The sequence below is a fragment of the Acinonyx jubatus genome, chromosome D4 (assembly GCF_027475565.1).
Source record: "Acinonyx jubatus isolate Ajub_Pintada_27869175 chromosome D4, VMU_Ajub_asm_v1.0, whole genome shotgun sequence".
NCBI classification, from domain to species: Eukaryota; Metazoa; Chordata; class Mammalia; order Carnivora; family Felidae; genus Acinonyx; species Acinonyx jubatus.
This window is the reverse complement of record NC_069391.1, coordinates 5327451-5349356: the sequence shown is the minus strand read 5'-3', so window position 1 is coordinate 5349356 and position 21906 is coordinate 5327451. Positions and strand designations below refer to the sequence as shown.

The 21906-nt window shown below is 58.1% G+C and overlaps 1 protein-coding gene and 1 long non-coding RNA gene across 2 annotated transcripts in view; one reads left to right on the top strand and one right to left on the bottom strand.

Annotated features, from left to right (window-relative positions):
• Positions 1-21906, top strand: part of LAMC3 (laminin subunit gamma 3) — a 56957-nt gene that overhangs the window by 16831 nt on the left and 18220 nt on the right. Inside the window, exons 3-14 of the mRNA XM_027035413.2 lie at positions 285-415; positions 2515-2681; positions 4611-4799; positions 4885-5002; positions 6683-6781; positions 9697-9833; positions 12415-12525; positions 14400-14592; positions 14773-14891; positions 14983-15033; positions 19183-19401; positions 21307-21495. Coding sequence (XP_026891214.2) covers positions 285-415; positions 2515-2681; positions 4611-4799; positions 4885-5002; positions 6683-6781; positions 9697-9833; positions 12415-12525; positions 14400-14592; positions 14773-14891; positions 14983-15033; positions 19183-19401; positions 21307-21495 — 1723 coding nt within the window. The remainder of the gene's footprint in view (positions 1-284; positions 416-2514; positions 2682-4610; positions 4800-4884; positions 5003-6682; positions 6782-9696; positions 9834-12414; positions 12526-14399; positions 14593-14772; positions 14892-14982; positions 15034-19182; positions 19402-21306; positions 21496-21906) is intronic.
• Positions 269-4528, bottom strand: LOC128312084 (uncharacterized). Its single transcript, XR_008290889.1, has 3 exons — positions 4162-4528; positions 2153-2312; positions 269-955 (listed from the first exon to the last, which is right to left on the bottom strand). It is a non-coding gene; the product is annotated as an uncharacterized LOC128312084 (long non-coding RNA).

The following is a 21906-nucleotide window of genomic DNA, read 5'->3' as shown; positions in this document are numbered from 1 at the left end:
TACAGATGGGAACACGGAGCCTCCGAGATGTTGAGCAACCTCCCAAAATTGCACAGCCAGTGAGTGGCCCGGCGCCTGGCAGGACCCCAAAGCCCACGCTCCTTACTTCCGCACTGTTCTTGGAGTTTGTCTAAGCTTGGCTCGTCCCTTGGTCCCAGGAGACCCCCCCCCCCCCCAGGGCAGCCGGCTGGACCTTCAGGCAGAACAGGGTGAAAGTAAATACCCAGGGGCCCGCTGATGCCTTCCCTCCTCCCCAGCCTTTTTCCCCACCCCCGCCCCCCCAGGAATGGGTCACCAGCACCGAGCTACTCATCTCCCTGGACCGGCTCAACACGTTCGGGGATGACATCTTCAAGGACCCCAAGGTGTTGCAGTCCTACTACTATGCCGTGTCTGACTTCTCCGTGGGCGGCAGGTAGGTGGAAGGCAGCTTGGCGGGGCCCCAGGACCCTGGCCATGGGGCACAAGGTAACTACCATGAGGGAGTCACCCGGGGGCTGCTGTGTGGGGTAGAGAAACCCCTTGAGATGCCTCTGGGCATCTGGGGAGACAGAGGAAGCAGGATCTTGGTCCTCTGGACCCGGCATTCAAGGCCTTGGTGGCCCAGCTGCATCCCAATTCCTGCTTTTCTCCCATCAGCTATGTTTCCACCACCATGCGCAGGACCTTCCAGACCTTTGCACCTGCTGTTCCCTCTGCGAGCAGATGCTTGCCTTATGTGTGTCCCCTCTCTGCTGTGGGAACTGCCGGGCTCTGCCGTCCGGGCCCTCGGTGCTGCTCCTGCTCTGGTGATCGGTACCTGCTCTGGTTTGTCTAAGCATCTCCCCTCTCTGAGAAGCAGGGCAGAGGCCTCGTCTCTCTCAGCATTCTCGGCCTGTCGCCCATGCGGCCGTGGGTACGGATCCGGGGGAGACGCAAAGGGTGTCTTTGGCATGAAAGCTCAGGGGCTTCCTTCCTGGAAAGGGACGAGAGAGACAGAGGTGTTCCTGCCCCAACGTCAAGGGGGTGGCGGACAGCAATCAGATTACTCTCTCCGACACACAGCACGCTCCAGAATAACGGGAACGGGGGCCCGGGCAGGGCATGCTGGCAGTCAGGGAGACTGCTGCGTAGACGGGGGCCCGGCCAAGGTTGGGGGAGGCCGGCATCCTGGGCAGAAGGGCCCAGCGTGTGCCAGCCCTGGAGGCGAGGCTGGAAGATGGTCGGGGCCGTGGGCCGAGTTCATTCACGTGCCGCAGGCCGCGGGGTGCTCTCGAAGGATTTGGCCAGGGTGGTCACGGGGCTTTAAAAGGCCCCAGCCCCCCCCCCCAGCCCCACCCCCGACATTGCGTGGGGACGGAGAAGAGGAGAGAGAGAAGACACGCGATGTTAGAAAGTGGCCGTGGGAGGGAGGCCGAGTAAGGCAGGGAGAAGCAGCATGTGGGTCCACGAGGTATTTAGGATAGGAAGTCCGCGTGCTCTGGGGGGGTTGGGGGGGGAATGGCCCATGTGGGGGGGAAACAAGGGGCTTCTGTAGTTCAGGGATGCTTGGGGGCGTTGAGAGAGGTGCAGAAGTCCAGGAAGGGGATGCAAGCCCCGGCCTGTGCAGGGCTGGGCTGGGAGCGAAGGGGCAGTGGGGGTGTCCGGGAGGGCCCCTCTGTTCCTCCTCCCCCGTCACCCCTGCACTTGATTCGGGTCAAACCACCCTGGGGGAGGGGCTCTCCAAGGATGGCGGGCGGTGGCGAGCTCCGGCGCCTGCTGTCAGGGGGCTTCAGGCCAGAGAACATCTGGGTCCCAGCTGCCAGAGCCGGACCACCCTCGGGCCTGCAGCTGGCCGGGGGGCAGGTGGGCCAGCGGCATCCCACCCACAACGGCCTACAGGAATTTCACTCCTTCCCTTGGAGTCCGAGAGCTTCATGGGGGAGGGCGGTGTCTGCAGACCCCCGTGGGGATGTTGGGGGTCTCTTGTCCCAAGACTGAGGATCCTTGTCTCTCGAGACTCGTATCCACGTCACCCCCGCCAGAAATGCTGGGCCGTTACCTGCCTCCCCTGGGCTCCCATGGAGGAAACAATGCCCTGTGCCCGTCCCACGCCCTGTGTCCCCAAAGTAAAACAAAACAAAACAAAACAAAACACTGGGGGTGCGAGCAGTGGTCAGCGATTTCTTCATACCCACTGAGGGCAGAGCGTGGAACACAGCTTATGGGAGCCACCAAGTGGCCATGGTGTGGCGTCCAGGAGCCCAGAGTCTGCACACCGTAGGACAGGGCTCCCATTCCGCCTCTGCTGCTTAGCGTCCGTGACTTCGTGGCCTGTGCCTCAGTTCCCCCATCTGTTAAATGGGGGTAATAAAAGCGGATGGAAGGGGTTCGTCTGCGTGCCGTCAGCCCTCCGTTACTGTCGACCCCCGGGCACGTGGCCGAGGTTCCTTCAAGCTCCGTCACTGAGCACAGGACCGGGGGCTCATCCGAATGCCTGGCGGTGAACCCCTTGCCTTCCGCTGTTTCTGGACCCCCTGCCCCGTGTGTCCCCAGGTGCCAGTGCCACGGACATGCCAGCGAGTGCGGGCCCGAGGAGGCGGGCCGGCTGGCCTGCAGGTGCCAGCACAACACCACGGGCGTCGACTGTGAGCGCTGTCTGCCCTTCTTCCAGGACCGCCCGTGGGCCCGGGGCACCGCTGAGGCCGCCAACGAGTGTGTGCGTGAGTGTCCTGGGGCTTTGGGCCGCGGCACAGACTCCCCGAGACCCCGCAGTGGGGGCTGCTCCGGACACCAGCCCCCACGTCCCTGCGGGGATCAGGGGAGGCTGGGAGAGAGCTGGAGGGGACGTTTGTTCCTCGGCCCTCCCCCAGACCAAATCCCCCAGTAGAGGCTGCGGTCAGAGGGCTGGGAGGCCCCCCGACTGTGCCTTTGTTTCAGCTGCTCTAGCCGCAGCTGCTAATCAAGGCCAGAAGGCCCCGGGTCCTGGGGGGGTGAGAGGGGGGCGCCGACCTGCCCCCCAGCCTCTCCCACGGCCCCCCAGGCAGCCTTTGATGTCTCAGTCCCCGTGTGATGTGGCTCTGTCCGCCTAACCTCAGGGACAGGCTGGAGACGATGGGGCCGTCCTACCTTCTCCAGGGACGCGGGGCTGCCCACGGCCTGCTTGGGACGACCCATCACAGTCCGTCCCCGCCCGGCAGGCTGGCCCATCCCAGCTTCCCACTGTCCCCAAGCCCTGCCCTGCCTCCCAGAGAGTCATCTGAGTTGCTTCAGGCCCTCTGTGCGGAGCTGGCCATCCTGGGGCTGCCGGAGCTGGGGCGGGGAGGGGACGGCCTGGTCCAGGAACAGGGCACTGGCTGCAGGAGCTTCCCAGGGGCCACTGGCCCTGCTAGGTTTCTGCTGCCCTCACTGGCCTGGGGTCACCCGCCCTCACCCCACCAAGGAGTCCTCCCTGGGGCCAAAGGAAGCTGTGCCGGCCGGCTCCCCCGTTCTGAGCCCGAGTCCGCCTCCATGGTGGGGACACAAAAAGCCAGACCGCTTCTCCTGCTGTGTCCTCGTCCTCTCTGCCAGCAGCCTGGAAGCCGGGGACTTCAGACCTGACCCCCCACCGCCCAGTGCAGGCCGCCCTGAGCTCGGCCTCATCCCTGACCCTCTAGCCCACCTGATTGTGTCTTTCTACAAGCCCCATCACCCCTCCCACCCCAACTCTGGGCCCGAAGCTCCAGCTTCTCTGCTCCCCAGCTCCTGTGTAACCCTCCCAAAGCCTGCCTTGCTGCAAGTGAAGTCCACTGACCGTGGCCGCCTGGCCTCCCCGGATCATGCTCTGCTGACCTCTTGACCTCACAGCTGCCCCTGCACCACTCCCTGTCCCCTTGTGCTGCCCGTCGCGTGACATGCCAGCACCCCTGCACCGGGCAGATCTCTGGCCATCCTCAGTTTATCCCCGGCCTCACCTACCGCCTGGGACTGTCCCCTCCCTCACCCAGCCAGCCCCTTCCTGCCAGCCCTCAGATTCAGCTCGGCCGTGACCTCTTCCCGGAGGTCTCGTCCCACCCCCCAGGACAGCCCGTGGGGTCCCTCCTTTCAGCTCCCGGAGCCTCCCTGCACCTGTAAGATTTTCACTTGCTCGAGGCATCTGGTCCCCGTCGAACAGCGGTTAGGACGATGCGGGAGCTGCCCCCCCACCCCCCGCGCTGGGCTCACCACGGGAGTCGAGACGAAGCGATCCTTCGCACGCTCCCCTTTAGAAAACTGAATCAATGAGCGAAGGAGGGGTAGCCTGTCTTTTCCGTGCATCTGCGCGACCTCGTGGCCACTGGGAACCACGTCCGCGCGATCATCAGGGCTGAGACGATCCGCAAGACATCCTGGAGGGAGCCACGCTGCCACTCCAGAAGGGGGCCAGCCGTGAAGAGCGGCTGGGGACTGTACATCCTGGCTTTCCCGGCAGGGTCCTCCGTCTTGGTGCCCCCTTTGTTCTTGAGGGTCCGGTTTGGGAAGATCAGTCGACTGGTCTCCATACCCTTGATCAAGCTTGACCTGCCTCCAGCTGCTGGCTCTTTCATCACAAGGCGGCTGACTGCCACAGACCCCGCCCCCCGGGGCCCCGCCCACTCACGCACCGCCCCCTGCCCCCCGCCCCCTGCCCACAGCTTGCAATTGTAGCGGCCACTCTGAGGAGTGTGTGTTCGACTGGGACCTCTTCCGCGGTACGGGCCACGGCGGCCGCTGCCTGCACTGCCGGAACCACACGGCCGGGCCACACTGCGAGCGCTGCCAGGAGGACTTCTATCGCTGGAGCCCCCGGACGCCGTGCCAGCCCTGTGACTGCCACCCGGCAGGTGAGCGGGCCCCGCTGCCCAGCCCCCACTCCTCCCCCCGCCGCCCGGTTCGAGCCCCCACTGCCCCGAGCCCTTGCTCCCCCAGGTTCGCTACGTCTCCAGTGCGATGACTCAGGCACCTGTGCCTGCAAGGCCACCGTCACAGGCTGGAAGTGTGACCGCTGCCTGCCCGGGTTCCACTCACTCAGTGAGGGAGGCTGCCGGTGAGGGGGCCGGGGGAGCGGGTGTGCACGGCCCAGCAGGGCACGGGGCGGTGCGCAGATTGGGACCCAGTGCCAGGAAGCAGGGGGAAGGGGACATGAGCTGTCCTTCCCTGCTCCCTTCCACGCCTCTGTCCTTCCCTCCTTCACATTCTTGACTCTGCAGCCAGTCCAGTTCCAGGTGAGGACTACAGGCACCCAGTCCCAGGAGGACGGGAGACAGGGTGTGGGGCCCAGGGAAGCCCCGCCGGTCTTGGGGGTCAAGGGCAGGCTTCCCGTGCGAGGCACTGAGTTCCAGTGTGAGACCTGGGAGGCGGGGGCGGGTGTGCCAGGCAGAAGAAAAGCATGTGCAAAGCCTCTGAGTGTGTGGTACAGGGCGGGAGGACGGTTCCGGGGGGGACCTCCGGAGGAGTGTGGACAGACGTGAAGCAGGAGTGGGACGAGGTTGGGGGCCGGGGCAGAGGCTGCAGCAGGAACAGCTGGGAAGCGAGGCAGCGTGCACGAAGGCTTGACCACGGAGAGGGAGCGGCAGAGACCCGGACAGATCCCAGAGCCCCTCGGAAGGCAGGCGTGGCAGGAGGTGGTCACCGGGGAGCAGGAGAGGAAGACGGGATGAAGGCTGGGTCCCCAGGCACCTAGGTGGAGGGAGGCCGTTCACGACACGGGGAGCACAACGCGGTGGGAAGAGGCTAAGTCCGCACTGCTGGTGGGGTATCCAAGAGAGAGACAGGCAGGGGGCCGCTGGGGTCTGGACCTTGGAAGAGGGGTCTAACACACCGACCACCACTTGACTGAGAAGCACCCACGACCGGAAAAATAAAGCTCTTACAAATTCAGAAGCACTTCAAAATGAACTTGGCTTTGGTTAAAACAGTCTCCTTATATATTTGAAAGGCGGTGGAAATACATTGGGAGTCATATGGGGAGTCTCGGGTGCCTCACAAAATACTCAGCTGTTCTAGGCACAAATCTGGCCCTTAGGTGGGAGTTGCATGCTTCCCCTGTGTTTCTCTGGCCTCTGGACCTTTGCACATGCTCCTAGCCCAGAGCATTCTTCTCTCCACACCCCCTGCCTCTCACTGGCCTGTGTCTAGCAGACCCCTACACTTTCTTCAGTCCCCAGCTGAGGTGTCCCTCCTCCTGGAAGGCTTTCCTCTATCTGTCCTGTCCCTACCCCAAGCACCTCCTCGGTGCACCTGCAGCCTCTTGTATATCTCCTCCATAGAATGTGTCAGAGCACAGCACCTATCTGTTGGCTTGTTGATCCTCGCTGGGCTGTAGGCTCTATGAGCGCAGGAGCCATGTCTTGTCAGATAGTGGATGGGTGGAAGGAAGGAAGGAAGGGTGGATAGAAGGATAGATTAAAGGATGGAAGGGAGGGAAGAAGGAAGGTTGCATGAGTAGGGGGCTAGGCCAACGGATAGAAGGCTGGAAAGATGAATAAACAGCTAGGTGGTTGGAAGAATGCACGGATGGATGAGAGGACGGGTAGGCAGATGGACCACTCTCCGGGTGAGGGGACGGGTCACCTCTTCAGCAAGGTGGGAACGGTATAGCCAGGCGCAGGCTCTTGGGCGAGCCTGCCTCCTGGTCCTCTAGGGGATGGGGAGGGATGGGGAAATTCCAAGGAGGATGGGCTACTCTCTCTCCGGACTCGCTCCCACCGTCCTGTCTCTTTGGCAGACCCTGCACCTGCAATCCTGCTGGCAGCCTGGGTACCTGTGACCCGCACAGTGGACGCTGCCCCTGCAAGGAGAACGTGGAAGGCAAGCAGTGTGACAGGTGGGCGAGCCGATTCGGTCGTAAGCCTGCTGGGCTCGTGGTGGAGGAGCGGGGGGGGGGGGGGGGGGGGGGGCGTGGTCCATACGGACCCGGGCATCCTCATCGCCCAGCAGCCTTCCTGGAGCGCCACGGGTCTGCCACCCTGGAAGTTCTCTAAAGCTTCTGACGCTGTTTATACTTTGACCCGCTACCGCTGATGACTAAAGGCTGTGATAGCCATTTTTTTTTTTTTTTTTTTTTACATCTTCAAATGAAAGAGCTGGAAAGCACAGGACAGATGAACTAATCCAAGGATAGCAAATACCTTGGACTCGTACCATAGCCTTCCCGTCTCACACCCAGGGCAGGCATCACGAGTGGGGCACAGCACTCTTTACCGTGAGCCCTACCGTAACCTCAGAATCCTCTCCGTCCTGCTCCAAGAGGCTCCTACCAATTGAGCTGAGATTCAAGCTTGGTTGCCATTTTCATCATCCCGTCATGGCACAAGTGGAGTGTCTAAAGCTCAGTGAGCCGAAATTGCTTCTTCAGAGCCACACAGTTCTTAAACTTCCTCTCTAGTGTGTTCTGGGGGTCTCCAAGCCCTGAGCAATGGCAGATGAGTGTCCCCTTCCTGGCTTCGGCTCTGACCTCTGAAGCCCTTCGCAGCCAGCGCAGGGTCTGTCTGGGGCTCTGATTCTCTGGCCGCAGGCCCTGTGTGTAAAGCCCCTCACAGTATTATATTGTGGATTCGAGTCCTGTTAGTCTGTGCTGGGCCCCTGCTGGTTCAGGAAGAAGCTGGTGCCAACGCTGTGGCTGGGCCTGGCCTTGACTTGCCTTGGTCAGCCCCAGGCCGCCCCCCTCACCTTGCCCACATGTGGCCTGTAGGCCCTGGGGTGGAAGCTGGGCTCTCTGCTGGGACTTTCTTCTCTGAGATCCCTCACGCAGGGAGGCAGAGTGGAGTCGGGGAACCAGACCTCACCGGGGTTCTCTGCCCCACTGCCTTGCACCTTGCGGATGTGGTGCCTCTGAGCCTCACTTTGCCTGTTTGTCAAATGGGGCAGCTTGATGAGATGTGTTCCTCGGAGCTGGCTAGACATCCGGGGCCATCGGCTGCTTCTTATGAATCTGATACCTCTGCCCTGGCCAGCTCAAACAGAGCCCCCAGGGTGCCAACTGGGAATCTGAAATATTTCTCCAGGGCTCCTTGGAGAAGCGGCTGATCTAGAGCTGGGGTAGGGAAAATGCAAGATGAGCCCAGAAAGCTTGTGTCTTGTAACAGAAAGCACGAAAGTGCTTAATTAAGAAAAATGAAAACAAACAAAACTAAACCAGGGGACGCCTGGGTAGCTCAGTGGGTTAAGCATCCAATTCTTGATTTCAGCTCAGGACATGGTCTGATGGTTCATGGGATCAAGCCCTGTGCCAGACTCTGCCCTGAGAGCACAGAGCCTGCTTGGGATTCTCTCTCCCCACCTCACCCCCCTCTCTCTCTGCCCTTCCCCTGCTCTCATTTTCTGTCTCTCTCTCAAAAAAAAAAAAACAAAACAAAAAACAAAAAAATCCCCTCTAAACCAGGATGGGAGCCTGTGTCAAAAGGACACGAGCACTGGGGCACCTGCGTGGCTCAGTCGGTTGAGCGTCCGACTTTGGCTCAGGTCGTGATCTTGTGGTTCTTGAGTTTGAGCCCCGAGTTGGGCTCTGTGCTGACAGCTCAGAGCCTGGAGCCTGCTTTCGATTCTGTGTCTCCTTCTCTCTCTGCACCGCCCCCCGCCATGCTCTGTCTCTCTTTCAAAAAGAAGTAAAAACGTTAAAAAAAGATCACGAGTACCAACCTGAAAGATCCGTGCCAAAGCTGGAACGATTTGAACAACTAAATAAATAACGACAGTATTGGATTATAACCCCAAGAATAAAATAAATATCCACGAATCCACACCGATATACCCACAGATGAGGGAAAAAATAAATACACCGGGACGAAGGGACAAACCTTCCTTGCAAAAGAATTCCAAATAATAGATGTGGAAAGAATGACGGAAATATAAAATCAGTTCAGATTTCACAGTAACGGTCGCTGTAGACGAGAGCCACCTAATTCAGTGGGCAGGATTTTAAGGAGAAACGGGACATTTGCATAACCCCAAATATCTCCCTCTCAAAATATTTGTGAATTACTGCGGTGGTTTCAGTCTGTGTGCACAATTCTTTAATACTCCGCCCTCCAGGGGATGGAGCTTAATTCCTCTGCTCTGCACCGCGGGCTGGATTTAGTGACTTCCTTCTAACGGCGAGCGTGTGGCAGTTTTGGGGCGCGGGAGCGGGGCAGGCAGCACCTTGACCGGGTGGTGAAGGGTAACGTTACCGGTGATGTCACGTGGGCATCACTTACCGCAGCGTGATGTGATGGGAAGGACACTTCCTCTCTGTTTCTTCCCCAAACCCATGGCCCCCAGTCTAATCGGGTTTCTAATCAGAGAAACCCAAACTGAGGGGCGTTCTACGAAGCATCTGTCCACTGCTCTTCAAAAGTGGCAAGGTGCTAAAAGACGAGAAATCCCCAGAAGCTGGCATAGACCAGAGGAGACGCCATGTCCCGGATCGGGTCCGGGGCAGAAAACCGACAGGAGTGGAAAAGGGGGCAGAAATCCTAATAAAGCCTGGAGTTCAGTAAACAGCATTCACTCATGTGAATTCCGTGGCCTGGTCACATGTACACCGGCCATGTCAGAGGTTGACATTGGGGAAAGCCGGTGACAAGGCCACAGGAACGCTCTCTGCGTGATCTTTGCAACTCTTGGAAATCTGAAAAAAAAAAAATGTGTTTTTTAAGTTTCCCCAGTGACTCCGACTCAGGTCAGTCTAGCTGGGATCCCCCAGACCTCCCTGACTCATTTGCTCCCCCCCCCCGGCTGGCACGTCCCGCCTCCTTCCAGATGCCGTCCAGGGACGTTCAACCTGCAGCCCCATAACCCAGCCGGCTGCAGCAGCTGTTTCTGCTTTGGCCACTCCAAGGTGTGCTCGGCCGCTGCCCAGTTTCGGGAGCACCACATCCTCTCCGACCTCCGCCAGGGTAAGAAGTGCTCCCCATGGTCCACAGCAACCTCCAAGAGGTCGGCTCTGCACCAAGGGCGGGGGGCAGGTGGTCCTGCTCTGGGGAGATCCTGCTGTGGTGTATGGGAAGGAGGGGGCGGCCTCCCCGAGGCCCCTCTGTGCCCCTCAGCGCTCCCCAGTACCTCCCGTACCCCTTGGCTCCCTCCCTCGCCCCTGCCGTTTACCCAGCCTCTAGCAGAGCTGGGAGCTGGGTAAGCGGCAGCCTTTAGATCCCGGGCGGGGATTTCCAATCAGTCTGCTGGGGATTCACACTCGGTCCCCTGGACTCTATTTATGAGCACTTGACGAATGCCAGGCACTGTGCTGAGCTCTTTGCATGCATGGAACCTATGGATTCCCTGGAAGGTAGGTCGGTACTCTCATTCCCATTTTACAGATGGGGCAGCCGAGGCCCGGAAAAGGTATGTCACAGAATTTAATTGTTGGCACCCGAGTTTGTCAGCTCCTGAGTTTGGGGCAGGCCTTCTGTCCGGGTGCAGAGTCCAGAGGTGCCGTGGTGCCCTGGGTCCCCAACTCCAGGTGGTGCCTGTGCGTCTTTGGAGCAGGAGAGCAGTGGGGCTCGGCATTCAATCACGGCCTACGGGGACCCTTGCTGCACCCCACAGAGCCCCCCCCCCCCCCCCGCAACCCCTGCAGCTCCCCCAGCTGGGCTAGAACCTCAAGCGCTGGCTCTGGGGCGCCTCAGACGCGGGGGCAGTGCGCCCTCTGCTGGAGGCTCGCGCAGAAAGCAGGACGGAGCCGGGCTCAGCGTGGGGCTGGCCTTGAGGTAGCTTGTCGCGAGGAGGTTAGCATCAGGCGGGACTCATTCTACAGATCGTACGAACACCACCATTTTGTGTTCTCACCTTGAGCCAGGCCCTGGGCTCCGCACAGGTGTCTCGGAGCCCTCACATGACCCTCAGGCCAGCAGTTCTCAGGCTTTTTTGGTCTCTGGATCCCTTCAGGCCCTGGAAAACAACTGAGGCCCTCAAAGTGCTTTTCTCTACGTGGGTCGTTTATATGGCTAACTTCTGTCTTAGAAATGGAGACAGCAATTTTTAAGTAACTATATATTAATTCACTTAGAAATGACCACAGTAGGGGCACCTGGGTGGCTCAGTCGGGTGAGCATCAGACTTCGGCTCAGCTCATGATCTCAAGGTTCATGGATTCGAGCCCCGCGTCGGGCTCTGTGCTGACAGCTCAGAGCCTGGAGCCTGCTTCGGATTCTGCGTCTCCCTCTCTCTCTGCCCTCCTTTACTTGCTCTCTCTCTCTCTCAAAAATAAATATTAAAAAAATTTTTTTAATGAAAAGAAATTTTTAAGTATGTTAGCTAACTTGACAGTAAATTATATAAAAAAATTTAGAAACTGAGCAGAGTAAACGTATAACATAAAGTAATATCAGCCTGTGAAAAATAACTCTTTTTTAAAAAAACAAAAAGAGGGGAGTATTTTTGCCGTATGGTTCTGCACATCTCTTTATGGCTGGATTAATAGAGGTCTGTTGTGATACCTCATGACTTGCAGTTTCTGGAAAATTCCTCCATTTGCTGCTAAGACATGAAAGATGCAAATAGCATCTTAGTGTTCCTAAGAAGATAGTTCGACCTCATGGGCCCCCTGAAAGAGTCTCAGGGTCTCCCGGGGTGTTCAGACCAACTTTGAGAATTGTTGCTGGGCCACGAATACTTCATCGCCCTCGTTTTTGCAGAGGAGGAACCAACTTCAGAGAGGTTAAGTAACTTGCCCAGGGTCACACAGCCGGTGAACCTAGCCTAGCACCAAGGAGCCCCGGACCTCCCCTTTCTGACCTCTTTCTCTTCATCCCTCCCTCCTCACCCCTTCGGTGCCCCAGGGGTTGGGCCTCCACCCCATTCCCCAGCTGCCCCCTTGAGGTCATTTGCTACGTGCCACACTAGGCTTGGTGTGCTGCCGCCACCAGAGGGAGGGTGGACGGGACTGGGGACCGGAAGGTCTGGGCTGTCATCCTGGCTCGACCACTTCCTGACCGGGTGGCACCCCTTGGTGCAGTGGGGCTGATGACACACGCACCTCGAAGGACAAGGGCGGTGAGGTCGTGGGTGAGGGAGTTCTCCGAAGACCTGAAGTTGAGGTCAAGTTCAGTACCGTTAGAGATGGCTCCAGTGTCCCAGTGCCCCGTGCTGGGGTCTCCGGACCGTCTTCATGCTGTGTTCAGAACCCACTGAAGGGGCAAGGCAGGCCCGGAGGTCTGACTTTGCCCTAAACAGGCTCGGCACCCTGAGCTTTCTCCCTTCTCCTGGGGCTACCTCCCACCCTGAGACCCCCATCCGGACTCTGGGATGGGGGTCTGAGCAGCCGGCTGTGGGCAGCATTTGCCAGCAGCAGCTGGCTCTCGCCACCCCCCACCCCCTGCCGGCCTGTCTCTACAACAGTCTCTCGTCCCCCCTGGGCCAGTTGACTCAGGCTGTGCTCAGGCCTCTAGGGGCCACCCGTGGGACCCCAGGAAGGGTGTGAGGTGGGAAAGTGTGGAGGCCACCCTCCAGAGCCTCACGCGGGCGCGTGTGTCTGCTACCCAGGAGCCGAGGGCTGGCGGGCCGGAAGTGTGGGGGGCCCAGAGCATCCCGCGCAGTGGAGCCCAAGGGGGCTGCTCCTGAATCCAGAAGGCGAGGAGGAGCTCACGCTACCAGGTACCTGCAGCCACAGGCAGGGGCAGGGCTGCCCCGTGTTCATTTCCTACTGTGACAAATCACCACCGGCCCGGTGGCTAAAAACAGCGCAAACTTATTCTCCAGTGTTCTGGGGGTCAGAAGTCTGAAATGGGTCTCAGGGAGCTAAAATCACGGCATCCACGGGGCTGCGCTCCCGGGACCCCAGAGGAGAGTGTGGTCCCTTGCCTTCTGCAGCTTCTGGAGGCCGCTCACATCCTTCGGCTTGTGGCCCCCACCCCCCCCCCTCCATCTCCAGAAGCATCCGGTCTCCCTGTTGCAGCTTTTCTGCCCCCCTCTTCCATGTGTTAGGGACTTGGGGATTACACCGGGCTCGGGCGCCTGATCCAAGATAATCTCTCCCCTCGAAGGCCGGCTGATCAACAGCCTTAATTCCATCTGCGGTCTTCATTGCCCCTTAAGTGCCATGACCTGTGACATATTCACAGATTTCTTGGCTTGGGGCATGAGTACCTTTGGGGGCCATTTTGCGCCAACCATGTGCCCTGCGGGGTCTGCCGGAGCATCCCCCCCCCCCCCCGGCTTTCTCATCAAGGCCTTGCCACCAGGCTCCTTCCCAGAAATACCTGTACACTTCCCATCCGTCTCTCACCCTGCCAGGCCGAGGTCACGGGATTCCTGTAGAATCATTCTCGATTATTCCGAACCGCCCCTCACCAAATAGGGCAATTTTGGTTTCCTGGAAACTGTACCAGACCTAGAACCGGGATCCGGGTGTCCATTCTTAGTTGTCTTGTGGCCAGATTCCGGGTCCACTGGCTCCCCCAACCCAGTCGTGCCCTTGACCTCCCTCTCCAAGAAGGGCCAGAGAGATGGTGCCCAGATGTCTGAGCCGCTCTGTGGACACGGTGCCCAGCCAGGAAGCAGAAGTCACAGGGGGCCTGAGGCCCCGTCCTGGGGCAGGTGCCCCAAGCTCAGAGCCCCAAGAACACAAAACACCCGCTATTCCGCGGCTGCTTTGTTGACACATTGAAGAAAAAGTTATTCACTCAGGAAGCACTTGCTGGGTTCTGTGCCGAGTGCCGGGCACAGTGCAGGTGGACGGAGTCAATCATTTTTATTTCACTTCTTGATACGCACACGGTCTACCAACATGCTGTACCTCCGGCTGACTCCCAAGTGCAGAAGGACTGAAGGGAGACAGAGCCGGGCACGTCCCGATGTGCCCTCTCCTGCCGCGTGGCCGTTTCCCAGCCTAAGCAGTCAGAGGACCCAGAAAAACGGCACAAGTTCGAAAGCTGGGCCCTCGGTTATCTCTTAGACTGCCGCCGCCTTCTTTCTGCTCCGAGCATGTTGTGACTCCGGTGGAAAGCGTGGCCTCGGGGCCACGTGCAGCATGCTGGCCTTGTAACTTGCTCTGAGCCTCACGCTCAGCTCCCACGGGCACGGGGCCGCCAGAGTCTGCTCGTGGGGTGTCGTCGCGAGCATGGCTTGTCAACGGGCGGCCGGGTGTCCCCCACTGTGCGTGTCGTGTGTGTGTGTGTGTGTGTGTGTGTGTGTGTGTGTGTGTTCGGTATCCGCCCTGCTCCCAGATCGACTCTGCCGTCCCCTCGGACTTTACTTATAAAGCCAGAGCTCAAGGCAATGACGGCAGAGCACTATGCCGGCCGTGGGGCCCTGTGTTACTGCAAGGTCACAGGCGCGTGAAGCCGGCCTGCAGGGAAGGTGTGGGAGGCCACCCTCGGCATCCGATATGCCGGGAGGCCTTCGATTTTCTCCTTCTGTCGTTTTTATCTTGTTTGAATGTTTAATTGTCAATAAAGTCAATATACCGTAGACATTTGAAACCAAGGTAATTAAGTACAGACGTCAAAGCCTTCTTCTCTTGTCGTCAGAGAAATTCCTGGGAGACCAGCGGTTCAGCTACAGACAGCCCATCACACTGACCTTCTGGGTCCCCCCCGGGGGCTCCCCACTCCCCGTGCGGCTGAGGCTGGAAGGGGCGGGCCTGGCCCTGACTCTACGACCCTCCAGCCTGTCGGGCCCCCGGGATGCTGGGCAGCCGGGGGAGGCCCAGCTCACGTTCCAGTAAGTGCCTTGCGGAGTCCTGGGAGGTGGGGTCGGGCATTCGGGGTGGTCCCTGAGGTCTGGGCACACTCGGATCCTCCTGTGGTCTGGGGCCTTCCCCGCTCTCCACCCCAAGCTGGGGGTTCCTTGGTACCACCTGCCCCCGGCCTCAGGTTCCCGTTTGTCCCCCACCCCTGCCAGGTTGCAGGAGACCTCTGAGGACGCGGCCCCTCCGCTGCCCCCCTTCCGCTTCCAGCAGCTGCTCGCCAATCTGACGGCTCTGCGCATCCAGGCCGGCGGCCAGAGCACAAGCCCTTCCGGTCAGTAATGATGGGGACGGCCCTCCTCACCCGCCGGGCCCCGGGGCACCCTCATGCCTAGCAGACACTTAGCATCCCCGTTTTGCCACAGAGACATCTGAAGGTCAGAGAAGTAGGACACTGGCTGAAGGTCGTGGAACTGGTAAGGACTGGGAGGGTGGGTGCTGAGGACAGAGGCAGGGGCTGAACGAGTGGGGGGGGGGGGGGCTGAGGATGACCAGTTCTAAGAGACAGGTGTGTGGCCACGAAGCAGCCAAGAGCTGTGGGGCGTAGTCACTCCAGGGCAGAGTCTGCCATTATTGCCAGGAGGAGGGACCTTTGAGGGTCCTCTGTGGGCGCTGGTCTCAGGGACAGGCGCGGATCCCAGAGTTGGCTCCTCCTGCTGGTCATTGGTGGTATCGCACCTAAGTCACCCTGAGAGAGGATCGGGTTTCTAAACCTTCTCGGGGGAGCTGGGTCAGGACGCTGCTTCCAGAGAGATTTCTCACCACCTCTCACCCTGGCCACATGGTGATCATCCTTGCGGACTGTTCCTGGCTCCCCCCAACTCTTCTTAAGGTACTTTCTTTTAATTTTTTTTAAGTTTATTCATTTTTTGAGAGAGAGAGCGTGAGCAGGGGAGGGGCAGAGAGAGAGAGAGAGAGAGAGAGCGATGGAATCCGAAGCAGGCTCCAGGCTCTGAGCTGTCAGCACAGAGCCCGACATGGGGCTCGAACTCATGAACCGTGAGACCATGACCTGAGCTGAAGTCGGATGCTTCACCGACTGAGCCACCCAGGCGCTCCTTAATGTACTTTCTCCTCTCCACCCCCCCCCCATACCTGTATATGCCTAGACGAGGCATCCTCTGTGCCCCTTTTTAGGACAGGTATTTCAGGGGTGCCTTGGTGGCTCAGTAGGTTAAGTGTCCAATTTTTTTTTTAACATTTATTTATTTTTGAGAGACAGAGCACAAGCAGGGGAGGAGCAGAGAGAGAGAGGGAGACAGAATCCGAAACAGGCTCCAGGCTTCGAGCTGTCAGCACAGAGCCCGACGCGGGGCTCAAACCCACGAACCGTGAGATCATGACCTGAGCCAAAGTCGGACGCTTAACCGACTGAGCCTCCCAGGCGCCCCGAGCATCCAACTCTTTATTTCGGTTCAGGTCGTGATCTCAAGGCTCATGGGTTCAAGCCCTGTGTTGGGCTACATGCTGACAGTGTGGAGCCTGCTTGGGATTCTCCCTCTCTCTCTGCCCCTACCCTGCTCACTCTCTCACTCTCTCTCTCTCAAAATAAATAAATAAACTTTAAAAAGAAAATCAAAACAGGTGTTTCACATACAACACCCCTTTACCATTTAGAGATGAAATTTAATTTTTTTTTTTAACATTTATTTATTTTTGGGACAGAGAGAGACAGATCATGAATGGGGGAGGGGCAGAGAGAGAGGGAGACACAGAATCGGAAGCAGGCTCCAGGCTCTGAGCCATCAGCCCAGAGCCCGACGCGGGGCTCGAACTCACGGACCGCGAGATCGTGACCCGAGCCGAAGTCGGAGGCATAACCGACTGAGCCACCCAGGCGCCCCTAGAGATGAAATTTTTATAGATATCATAACTTACACAGACACAATGTTTTCAAACCAGTGTAGTATCCTAGTTGTAACAGACAGAGTAAATAAAAAGAAAGTAAACGACGTACAAAAACAATCATTGAATTCCAGAGTGTCGGTGCTCAGCCGTGACCATACTGGAGGACATAATGAGGTAATCAGAGTTGCCCCCACTGTGGTGAATAACTGGGTTTCGGAGCAACTGAAGCTCAGAAGGCATTTGCAGAGGCAGCGAGCAGGGAAATTGTGACTAGTGCTGGCTTGGTCGACGCGGTTCTTCTAGAAGGTTGACTTAGCCTTGGCGCTTTCGTTGTTGTGTTACGGGAAAAACACGTTGGCAGAGTAACCGTCCATTTGTGGGTGAAGCTGTGAAACCCAAGTTTCAGACATCCATCTGAGTAGGACTGACCTTTGTTCCTTAAAACCCTTTGTGTGTGTCATTTTGAAGTCATCACTAAATGGGACTATTTGTCAGATCACTGTGAGCAGGGCAGTCACAGAGGGGGACCAGAGCACGGACGGGGTGCACACTGGCGACAGACTTCAAGAGCTGGGGGGCCACTAGGGGGCACTATTTTCCAAAGCGGTGAAAAACTCTGAGCACGACAAAGCCCGGGGTTCCCCCCGTGTTCGGGGTACCCGCATGGCTAGACAACCCGATATGCACCTACACCGTTCAAAAATGCCCTGTGCTCGTGTGTAAAATGGAGTGGGAGTCGGGGTTCAGATGTTTGCGGAGGTGTTTCCCTGCCTTTTCAGCATCCAGCAAGACCTCTGAAAGTCACGGGGGGCTTCTGCTCATGTCAGGATGTCTAATACCCCTGACCCTTGTCTCCCCATCATTGTGATGACCAGAACAGCCACAGATTTCCTTCTAGGGCGGGGAAGTGACTGGCTCCTTTAGAGAACGCTTCGCTTAAATGGCCAGCTTTCCCCGGGCCCCTTCAAGTCAGACTCGGGGGTTATAAGCCGGCCCTTCCTGCCTCAGCCCCCTCTTTCTCTTTGGAGCTCTATCCCCATCAGCCTTGCCCACGCTCCCCAAAGCCCCCCTGCTCCCCAGGTCGCCCTGCTGAGGCTCCTCGGAGGCGTTTCATTTCCACTCTTTCCAGCAGCTTCTCCCGCTTCCTTCTGTCACTCAGCCTTCGTTAACAGATGTTTACGAAGCACCTGCTTAGGCCAGGCCCGCACTGGGTGCTGGGGTGAATTGGAGCAGCAGGTGGACGTACTGACCTTCCCTCTCCCCGCCTGCCCAGCCGCAGGCTGGATGACGCTCTGGGCTGTATTCATCCACATCTTTCTGCATGCACGGTCTTACGTGTGTGTGTGTGTGTGTGTGTGTGTGTTTACATCTGTGCTTTTTAACGCCTCACACAGTCTGCTGTGGTGCCGCTTGCTTTTTTCAGCTAACGTGTGTCCTGGGGGCTGTCACCTGTCCTACACGTAGAAAAAGGCTGGCTGTCCGTCCACCGCGTATCGTTCTGCAATATAGATGCTCCCGAGAGTTTCAACCGTCCCTCTGTTTGTAGATGTTGAAACGGTTTCCACGTTTCCACTATGCATACGGTGCTGCCGAGAACAGGGAATACGGAAGGGTCTTTGTCTCCTTGGGCGCGTCTGTCTTTAGCACAGATCCCTCAACGTGGGAATGTGAGGTGTTGGGTCAAAGGGTGCACGTTTGATACCTGCTGCACCGATCTATGTTCTCAGGACACGCGTCCGTCCGCCCTTCTCCACTGCCCACCTGCTCTGGTTGTTAATGGATAGTTGTTACATTTTGCCCTGAGTTTCTAGTTGTTTTCTGGCGCGAGAGTTGGCCTGATAGGAGCTACCGCTCTTCCCTAAAAGCAGAGCCCCCTAATTTATAGTCCTATATCCCTGGGCATGGGTCCCCCACACTGTCTTTCCCTGTCCGTGATCTTGAAATGCTTACCAATCGGAGGGTTATGAATGGTACGGTTGTTTAAATGTACATATCTGATAAGCTGTGAGAATGAATGGCTTTCCAGAAAATTCCCAGCCATATCCATTTCTTGTTCTCAAAAAATCCCTCTTTAAGAGACGCCTGGGTGGCTCAGTTGGTTAAGCGTCCAACTTGATTTCGGCTCAGGTCGTGACCTCATGGCTCATGGGTTCAAGCCCCGCGTCAGGCTCCATGCCGTTAGCGCAGAACCTGCTTGGAATTCTCTCTCTCCCTCTCTCTCCGCCCCTTCCCCTGTTCACTCTCTCTCAAAAAACAATCAAACAAACAAAACTAAATTAAAAACTACCTATTTGGGGGTGCCTGGGTGGCTCCGTCGGTTAGGCGTTGGACTTCGGCTCGGGTCATGATCTCGCAGTTCGTGGGTTCGAGCCCCGCGTCGGGCTCTGTGCTGACAGCCCAGAGCCCAGAACCTGCTTCCGATTCTGTGTGTGTCTCTCTCTCTCTCTCCCTCTCTCTCTGCCCCTCCCCTGCTCATGCTCTGTCTCTCTCTGTCTTTCCAAGAATGAATAAACATTTTTTTAAATTTTTTAATAAAAAAATAAATTTAAAACACTGCCTATTTTTCCTGTGTCTGCTTTTTAAAAATCATAATCGACCCATAGGCTGCCTTTTATCTGTGAGCCAATAACCCTTTGCTTGTTACATGTATGAACAGGAAGGTCTTGGGGGGGAAATGTGTGCCTGTAACTCTCTTCCCCTCTGTCCTCGTTCTGCAGGCCAGGTATTCCTGACTGAGGTCCGGCTCACGTCAGCCCAGCGGGGGCTCTCCCCACCAGCCTCCTGGGTAGAGACTTGCTCATGTCCCAAAGGGTACACAGGCCAGTTCTGTGAATCCTGCGCTCCAGGATACAAGAGGGAGACACCACTGGGGGGTCCCTATACCAGCTGTGTCCCCTGCACCTGCAGCCAGCATGGCACCTGTGACCCCCACACAGGTGAGCCCTGGCACCCCACCCCAAAGCCACCTAAGGCTATACACCCAGCGCGGCAGGTGAGTGCTGACCCGAACGGGGTCAGCCGTGTGCATGTGTGAGTGATCACTGAGGGCGATACTACTAAAATGGTGTCCCCGAGTTCCTCCGCGTGCCCTGCCGGGCACCTTTCTACACGCCGTGTCATTGATTCCTGCAATTACCCGTCTTACAGTTTAGGGACCCAAGGCGCAGGGAGCCGGCACGGCCAGCAGGTGGCAGAGCTGCTCCCGCTGCAAGGTTACGGCCAGCTGTTTACCCCACTAGCAGCAGAGGAAACGCAGAGAGAGCCTTCGACCCAGGTCACTAGGTGGGAGGTGCTGGACGGGGGCCGGACCCTGGCCTCTCTCCACACCGTGGGCCTCTCACACCGGAAGCGAGAGGGTCAGCGCCCCGCTGCCCTCCTGGAGCAGGTGGGGTCCCTGAGGAGGGTAATGCAAGCTCAGCATCTCTCAGGCTCCATACTGGAGCAGACAAAGGACAGCAGCCTGGGAATCGGCGGCCTGGCCAGTCGGGACAGGCACACGGTCCATGAGGGGCTTCCTCCCCTCCTTGGCCATGGCAGGCATCACAAATCGAGCCCAGATGAGGCCTCGTAATCCTAACACGTGCTGGTCCAGGTCGCCCCGACCAAGGAGGCCTGGCATGGGGCCAGTCTGTCATCCCTCAGAACCCTCGGCCGTCCCATGACTTCCTGCTCAGTTTGGGCAAGTCCTCATCTGTCAAATGGGCCGAGTGGCCACTGCTGCTCATGCTAGAGAGAAGAAGGAGTGAGCGTGTGGATCTGGGCTGAGTCAGGGACCAGTAGAAGGCAGCACAGGCATGATGGTCCCCCTGTTTCACTTGTCTACCCTGAATTCTCTTTTCCCTGTACACCTCAGCCCCAGCTGAGTGCTGCGGGGCCTCCCAGAAGGCGGGGGGTGAGGTGGGCATCTTGCTTCCCTGGGCCCTTCTCAGCCAGGCTCCTCACTCAGGCCCTGGCAGTGGGGCCTCCCTTCCTCAGGGCACAGGCTCTGTGCAGGTGCTGGAGAAGGGGGTTTGCAGATCCCCCAGCATGAGAAACCAGTGGAGGGCGGGGCCTGTTCTATGAGACCAGCCAGCTTCTGTGAACCTGTTCTTTGCAAAATCATGTTGGGAACAGACTCCCGGGTCTCTGTGGCTCTTTTTTTTTTTTTTTTTTTTTTAATGTTTGTTTATTTTTGAGAGACAGAGTGCAAGCGGGGGGAGGGGCAGAGAGAGGAGACGGAGAGTCCGAAGCAGGCTCCAGGTTCCGAGCCATCAGCACAGAGCCCGACCTAGGGCTCGAACTCACAGACCGTGAGATCATGACCCGAGCCGGAGTCGGACGCCTAACCGACTGAGCCACCCACGCGTCCCCAGGGGTCTGTGTCTTTTGGCCCCTGAGGTTAAGAGGCCACAGAGGAAAGGGCAGGAAAACCATGAGTGGGAACACAGATAGGTCATCTGTTGGTTCAGCTATAGGTTTCAAAGAACAAAATACTAACGGTAACAGTAATGATCGTGCTGGGTGCCAGGGACTATGCAAGGTACTCTGGCTGCATGATCCTGCTGAATCCTGACAAAGAAAGACCCTTGTGGTCAGGGCCATTGTCGTGGCCATCTTGTAGGTGAGGTCACTGAGGCACGGGGCATTAGATGGTTTTCCCAGCTTCACAGGGTCAGTACGTGGTGGGCGTGAACCCAGGGTGGACTTTCTTACCCCCAGGCCAAACTGCCTCCACCTTGGAAGGTTTCCACCTCAGTTCTGCATGGGGATGTGCCTTGTGAGCCCGACCACCAAGATGCTCCCCGTCTCTGGAGCATTCTGGGCTCGGGCAGTCATAACCAGGTGCTTCTCTTGCCCCACAGGGATCTGCCTGTGTGACCACCACACCGAGGGCCCGTCCTGTGAGCGCTGTTTGCCAGGTTTCTATGGCAGCCCCTTCGGAGGCCGAGCCGATGACTGTCAGCCTTGTCCGTGCCCTGGACAGTCGGCCTGCACAGCCATCCCAGAGAGCAGGGAGGTAGTGTGCACCCACTGTCCCCCGGGCCAGAGAGGTGAGTGGCTCATGCTCAGGGGCTCTGCTTCTGTCCTGGGCTCCAGGAGCGGGGTCCTGGGTTTGGAGTGTGACAGATTGGGGAAGGCCCAGCTTAGCCTGACCTCTCAGAACATGGCCAGGGCTCCCGGCTGCCATAGGTCCCTGGCAGAACTTGAGCCATTGAGCATTTCCAGGAGAGTTCTTTTTAAAAAAAAATTTTTTTAATGTTTATTTCTGAGAAAGACAGAGACAGAGCGCGAGCGGGGGAGGGGCAGAGAGAGAGGGGGACACAGACTCCGAAGCAGGCTCCAGGCTCCGAGCTGTCAGCACAGAGCCCGACGCGGGGCTTGAACCCACGAACCGCGAGCTCATGACCTGAGCCCAAGTCGGACACTTAACCAGCTGAGCTACCCAGGCGCCCCGAGGAGAG